The 7,660-nt window shown below is 39.8% G+C and overlaps 1 protein-coding gene across 2 annotated transcripts in view; it reads left to right on the top strand.

Moving 5' to 3' along the window:
* The window catches only part of LOC102372050 (protein FAM19A5), a 398,392-nt gene extending 391,580 nt beyond the window's left edge, over positions 1 to 6,812 (top strand). For both annotated transcript variants that reach the window (XM_025201857.1, XM_006021796.2), the window contains exons 2-3: positions 6,025 to 6,174; positions 6,708 to 6,812. In XM_025201857.1, coding sequence (XP_025057642.1) covers positions 6,025 to 6,174; positions 6,708 to 6,742 — 185 coding nt within the window. In that variant the 3' untranslated portion in view covers positions 6,743 to 6,812. The remainder of the gene's footprint in view (positions 1 to 6,024; positions 6,175 to 6,707) is intronic.
* Positions 6,813 to 7,660: the final 848 nt, after the last annotated feature.

Raw genomic sequence — 7,660 nt, 5'->3', positions numbered from 1 at the left:
AGCACATGAGAAGCAGCCCCTTCGGGGCCTCGTGCGTGGGTGGCTGAATCTGGAGAGCCACAGCACCCGGGGGGGAGACTGGCCGGCAGAGCAGGTGCCGCCTTACTGTGGGGCAGGGCAGGGCAGGGCAGTGGGGCTGGCTTGAAGCAGGCAGGTGAGGAGGCAGGTGCAGGCCGGAAGTGCCAGAAGCCGCTGCTTGCCCTCCCATGTGGGGCCGCTTCCCCAGGTCCCATAGGGGTAAACAGCTCCCCTCTCCTCGCTGCCGGCTGGGGCCTGCGGGCCAGCCTTGCCTGCCTCGCTGCGGCCCCGCTGCCGCCGGCTGCGTACTCTGTGCCACTGCTGCCACCCCGTGCTCTGCGGCGGCAGCTCCACACTCTACGCTGCCGCTCCGTGCTCCGCAGAGGCAGCACCGCGCTCCATGCCACTGCTGCGGCGCCACCACTGCAGCTCCGCAGTCCACAGCAGCGGCAGCTCCGCACTCCGTGCCACTGCTGCTGCCCCACACTCCATGGCAGTGGCTCCGCACTCCATGCCGCTGCCACACCCCGTGCTCCGCGGCTGTGGCTCCCCACTCTGCGCCCCCGCCCCGTGGCTCCGTGCTCCACGGCACCGGCACTGTTGCCACCGCGGGCCAGATAAAATGGCCTGGCGGGCTGCATGTTGGACAAGCCTGTTTTAAATAGTACTTGTAAAAGGAAAAGATAGTTTGAGGTTGTGCCCCAAACCAGCCATTGTTAAAATGTTCAAGTAATTGTCGAGAAAAGACATTTTTGTTTTAGGGCAGTTTATTTGAGTACAGAAAAGTAGACTGTGCTTTCAAATTCTGCCTAAAACAGTCATTTTTCTTCTAATCAAGCAGTGTGTAAATTCCTTGGACATGTGTTGGTTACTGTCTATGGTTCAATATCTGAGAGAGATTAAGCTCTTAAACTCCCACTTACTTCAGTGGGAGTTGAAGGTGTTCAGCAGTACTCAGGATTTGGCATGATGTTATTGTCAAGAAGACTTCAATAGAAAAATAGTATTTCAATAGAAAACCAGAGAGTTTATTCCTAAAATCCGATTTTGAAACAACTTCCTTATTGTGTTCAATCACAAAACAGTGGCTGGATCTAGCCAAGATTTTTAATAACATCTACCTTTATGCATTTTGAACTAAAAAGAGCTTGTGTTGCTAGGCATCAGATTAGTGGTGCATGAAAAAATTATTCAGTGAGACTACAGTATGAGCCTGCATGAGCAATTCAGGAGTAAAGTTTCTGGATGAATATGGACGCTAACACCCTGGTAAAAAGCCATCCTTTTAGATTAGGTTTTATTTGTATTGTACTGGAAGCTCCTGGTGTTTTCTGCATGTGATTTTTTTTTTTTCTTAACCTGTATTCCTGCTTTTTAGACGGGGATAAATGAAGTCCTCAGCTTTTCAGCATGCATAAGTTAGAAACTCATAATAACTATATTACATTTGTTGTAATCAGAGCAGACCTTCTTTAACTGGAATGTTTTATTTTGTAGCAGAGAAGAGAAATGGTATTCTCCAAGAAAACTAGAATTAAATGGATCATCCTGGAAACTCTACATGTGCAATTAATGTAATGCGTTTTGGAGGATATGATACGAAGGACAGCAAACATATTACAAAAGCTTGGTTCTGTCCATTATGACTGGGTGCATCTACACATGTGCTTAACTGAGCAGTAGACTAATTTGCTGTGGTGTAAAGCATCACAGTCTACATGTGCAATGCTATTAGTTGACAGTAGAGTACTTTTCACTGCTGTAAGATAGTGTTGTCAGGGACAGTACTGTCCTACAGTGGCAAAAATAACTGCACCTAAACACACGTGTAGACAGTGACCTGGGACTGGGGCATGAGGGTGTGGCATGAGGGTGCAATCTGAGGCTGGGGCACAAGGGTGCTACAGTGCGGCGACTGCCTGCCTCCTTGCCGCACACTGTAGCACCCTCATGCCCCAATCAGCTTTTCAGCCACTTAGTGCCACCACCCAGAGCCTGGGGCTGTCCCGCCAGACCTCCTGCCAGCCTGGGGCTGCTCCGTCCTGATTCAAACTCCTGCGGTCTGGATGCACGTACAGATGCCGTGCTTCGGAGCAGCTGACTCTGGTGTGATCTGCGCTGGAATGTGTGTCATAGTAATTGCATATATAGATGCACCAACAGTATAAGTTAGAGCTCTGTGTCATACATATCTACTATTACATAAGGGTAGGGGGAGAAGAGAATTTTTCTTTTTTCAACCGTTAGTTGATATTAATGGTAATTCTAAATAAACACACACAGACACACTTATATACGTATACACTACCTACATGTATATATGCATACGTGTGTACACGTATATATAAACAGGTCATATATTTATTTAGTGTCATCTTAATTCAAAACCCTTTTGATTTCTTTTATTTTTCCCTTCTGTGTGCATGTAGTGTGTATGCAAGTATAGTGTTTTACAGGAACAGAGTACAAAATGACAAAAGGCAGATATTCGTTTATACCTGTTTGTATTGTTTAGTAACCACAAGACCAGAAAAAAAATCAAATAGCTTCCATCTTTGCTTTTAGTTAAAATAAAATCAGAGCAGCAAAAGAAAACATTCCCCCCACTTCTCCCTACCAACCTTGAAGCAGAAAGACACATAAAGCAGATAATTATGGCTTAGTAAGAGCCTTTACAATCCATACAGTAAATAATGCAGGTAGACCTCTCCCTCTAGGAAAAGAAAGTCTTCAGAAGAGCATACAGAAAAACAAGATTCTAGGACGATGCTTTTAGCAGTTTATCCATGCTTTTCTCTTGGGACCAGATGGTAGGGAGTTGCTGTCTGCAGAAGTACTCAAGATTTGCCTGGGACACCTATCTTTTGTACTGATGCAGTATCTTTCTGACTATCAATTTCTTTCAGCATAGTACCAATGCTAACATCCCTGAGAAATGCAATATTCACCAATATCACTTAAAGATACTTATATATATACTTGATGTATAAGGAAGGTCTTCCCTACTGCACCATTTTCACCATTATATCCCTAGATAAAATTATTAGTTTGGCTTGAATATTGCTTGATCTCTGCTAATATCCTTTACACCTCACAATCAGAGAAAGCACTAACATGCAAATACGAATGGATGGAGACCATTCTCTGCCTTCAGTCTACTTGCTTTTCTCCCTGCAGCCTTTGACCCAATTGAACAAAATGTGTTGCTGATTAGCTTCCTTTCTGGCAGGAGCAGATAATGCCAATAAAAAAAACCAAAACCCGGTGTCTCTTTCTCCAAAATCCCTCATCCATGGAAGAATCTTTCTTTTTTTTCCCTCTGCTTCAGGAAGCCCTGTGGAAACACAAACTCTGCTTACAGCAGTACACCTACTATTTGACAACCAATTATACATTTCGTGTATTTCCATAGACTGTAATAACAGAAAGATGGCATAGTGCCTAGAGGAGAACATCACCTTTATAAAAGAAAAATAGCTGGTACAAAGTGAACCTGAGCAAGACCAAAACGATGTTGTTTTTTTTGAAAAGGAGAAATGTTTCTTAAAACCATAGATGGCCTACAACCCATGGAAGGTGTTTGCTTTGATTTTATCCTAGTTCAAAAAAGCCTCATGGTCCTTTTTAATACTTATATTAATTTAAAACGCCAGGTAGCCTTCTTTCGTCTTCAGCTTGCAAAGAGACTTTTTACTTTTGTCCCAGACATAGTTTTGGCAGTCATTACTTGGTTATAGTAATCTTCTATATCTTGAGCTAAAGGTAGAATTAATGTTGAAATTCCTAAATTCCTATTATTTCAGCAAGATCCACTGTGCTGCTTTCTCAGTTGGATGGGCTACTATGAACATTCCTGTTTTCTGCTTCAACCTCTCCGCTGATTACAGTTCTATCTTAGTTGCTACTGCAAGGTCTTAGTCATGATGTTAAAAGACCATAGGCCATCACAATCCAGATACATCAATGATTGCACCTCTACAGATAACACATTAAGGCAGCTATGTTCCTCTGGGATATTGCAAATACTAGAGGCCAGGATGAGGCATTTGAGATATGGAAAGAAATCCTGCTCTGTTTAAAAGTTTTCTATGGAGGAAAATGATTTCCATATATTTTGATAACACTTCCATGACTAACTGGAGTCATGTTTGAGGGAAAGAAAAGAAGCAGAAAAAATAAAAGGAATAATTAAAAACAAATGTGTGCACTTTATGCATGACATCTTGTAAACAGGAAGGGGAGAAACAGGAGATTCAGAAGTTCTGCTAAGGTATATGCTGGTATAATCCCCCGATAGACATTAATTACCATGGTGACAGTTGCTTTTCAAAACCTCTAAAAAGATGTCTATAAATATGTAGAAATCTTTAGAATGTATAGTCCTGATTTTGTCACAGTCTTATTTCAGTTTTACACAGGTATAAACTATTGAAATTGTGAAGTTATAGAAACATAAAGCATAAGTGACTCAGTAATGAATCGGTCCCTATAGCTGGATGGTAGCCATCAATGTTCGCTCCTCTGACAATTTAAAAAATATACTCACATTTCCTGAGGGAATGGGAAATATCATAAGAATATGCTGGGCAAGAATCTGCTGGGTAAAAATTGTATTATGTGCGGAATAAAAAAATACAGTTTATGGTAATATTATTTCAATCATGTTCTGACTTTACTTCCTTGGAATGTATATTTAATTGCTTTCTGCTGTCTTTTCTATGAAATAAAGGATTTGATTTGGGGAATATTTAGTAGTTTAAAGATTAGATTTTGCTGTACTTTAACTGCTTGCCCAGATGTATAGCTTACACCATAAAACCCTCCAAACAAGAAAGATTTTAAGTTTTCAGTAGTCCTAAAACCAGTTCACCACAAATATTGTTCAAACTGCAGTCCGTCTTTATAATCACCACATCAACATTTATTCCATGCTTGAAATTTTATGAGAACTAGATGTAGTTAGTTTGTAATTTTAAGCATATTTTTTTCACATGTTCACATAATGGTTGTAATTGATTGCAAACAGGTACAGGCCTCAATAAAAGTGATATCTTGTGCCATATAAATTCTAGATGAGATAAACAATATTACCAGCTCAGTTAAGAGTGATGGCCTGTTTTTTAATTTTATTAACCAATGTAATATCCATAGTACATATTTCTTGCTCAGACAAATTGACAGTTACTTTTTTATTGGCTGGACAATTCACATTTTCAAAAGAAATGCCTTATTTTAAATGTACAAGTTTCACTTTTGGCACAATATTCACCAAAAAGGTTTTCTGTATATTTCTGGTCTAGAGCGTCAATCAAATCTGAAATGTTTGGGAAAGCAACATAGGTCAAAAGAAGCAATAATACTTAACTATAAAATAAGGTTTTCCAGCTATGGTTTGCAAGCTGATGGCATGTTTAACATTTAAAGGGTCCTTAGCTAATTTGTAATGAGAAATATGTACATAAGTGTATTTGAACTGTATTTAGATGAAGAGGTGCAAAAATTAAGGACTGAATGAAAATCTGTTCAAACATTCCAATGTTTTGTTATAAAACGACATCTTAAAAAATGACAACTTAGATTTACAAGCGTGGCTCCTTTAAGAAGGACGTTATTGTCAGATATTTCACATTTTTCTTCGTCTTTTGTATTTTGGCACATTTCTTCTCTACAAGTGTACAGACAGTGCCACATTTAATTTCTTTACTGCAAAAAATGGGTTGTTCCTTTACACCAGCCCACATAAAAGTAAAAGTAACCCATTTGACCCTAGCTCTCCTGCTTTTATAGAACAATAACCATTTTCTGACAGAATCAGTTTGCAAGGTTTTCATATGTCCACCACAAAGAAAAATTGTATGTCATCTCAACTTTATTATATCCATCAGCTGGCTTCTCATTTGTTGTGAAGTGTCTACTCTGACATTGGGCCATGACTCTATTCAGCTGTAATAGATTGCCTGTAGAGCATTCAGTGACTCTGGTACCTGTTGCTGGTTCTTTTTCCAGGTCAACTGGCTGCAGGTACATGTGAGATTGTTACTTTGGACAGAGATAGCAGTCAGCCCCGAAGGACTATAGCCCGACAAACAGCTCGCTGTGCATGTAAAAAAGGACAGATTGCCGGTACAACAAGAGCAAGGCCAGCCTGCGTGGATGGTAAGAGGCAAAGATCCATTCAATCAGTTTTGGGCAACACAAGATTGGGTATCAAGTTTCTGTGTTTATTCAGATGCCAAAGTGTACAATTCAGACACCTTTACATGTATCAGCAAGATTAGTTTTTTCCCGGAATTGAAATCCCTAAAACAGAGCATTACTCATTAATAGCATAAATCTTTTCAGAGGACAGTCAATCAGTTGGCTCTTTCTAGTGACCATGTTAGGCTGGGGATGCAATTGAGATGCTAATGGTATTATATTAGTATACTATGAATGACAGTATAGCCCATGAAATAGCTAGGGTTTCTTATTCCTTTCTAATTCTTTATGAAATCAAAGATATGCTTGCTGAAAAATAGCCCCAGAGGTTTAATGCCTCCATAAGGTAAATGTGACTGCATCTGCGTGAAAGTCGGTGTGTTTTGGGGAAAAAATAGCTAATAATATAATTGAAATCTAGTGTCTATATACAGTTTACATACATAGTATTCCTTTCTCCTAAAATTATTGTTCTGTATGATTCACTGCAGATGCAGTGGCAGTGTACAGCCTGCAAAAATGCTGATGTAGAGGATGCATGAAAATATCTCATTTTGAAATCATTTTCTGAATCAAGCAAACTGCTGTGTTACAACTAAGAAAGACATTAGCAATGGTTCAGTCTTCCTTGTAAGTCTGATGATGTAAACTTATTGGTAAGCTTTCATATTACAGTTAGGAAAAATGAAATAAGACTCCTGCTAAAAATAGTTGACATAAAATGTTGGGTTTTGATCCAGACTCTTAACAACAACAAAAGAAAGATTCTTCAATATGGAGATGTAATAAATTCATGGATTGCCTTTGAAAAATGACTTGCATAATAGTTTGGGTCCTCAAATAAAATTATTGCTGAGAATTCCCTACCACTGCATTAGAATTTGTTCTCACCCACTGCCGATCAAAGAAGACATCTCAAAGTGGATTTCAGTGCCTACCCACAAAGCTAAATATAGGACATTGCATATATTCTATTTTTATATTTTGCTTTCACTATTGTTACTACTCTGTAGAGCAGTTCTGTCCCTGTTATAATTTTTGAGACAGTCTATTGTAAGAGGTTAGACCATTTTTGTACAGCCAAAGAAAGCATATGCATTCTGTAATCCTTTACATTTGAAATTAAGTGGTCAAGTCATTAGCTAAAAACAAAAGCTACAAACTATCTGTATGTTACTTCTTGCAGTTCATTTTTCCCTTCATAGTCCTAATGGGATCTGTTAACTGTAGCACTTTAATTACTCCTAAAAATATAAAGTTTAGGCTTTATACTCTTACTTAAAGGCAATACCTGCAGCACTCTTTTAAGACACATTCCTTTTGCTTACAGCAGGCTGTTTGCCCCTCTCCCCCAGCCCCCTTCCATGATATCTCACCTCTCTGCCCTCTACTGCACGGCAGTGGGAGATGTGTGACTGCAGGGACTGATGGGTTGCGTGTTAAC

The sequence above is a fragment of the Alligator sinensis genome, unplaced genomic scaffold, assembly GCF_000455745.1.
Source record: "Alligator sinensis unplaced genomic scaffold, ASM45574v1 scaffold361_1, whole genome shotgun sequence".
Classification (NCBI taxonomy): domain Eukaryota; kingdom Metazoa; phylum Chordata; order Crocodylia; family Alligatoridae; genus Alligator; species Alligator sinensis.
The sequence above is the reverse complement of the archived record's forward strand: the minus strand, read 5'-3'. Positions and strand labels throughout refer to the sequence as shown.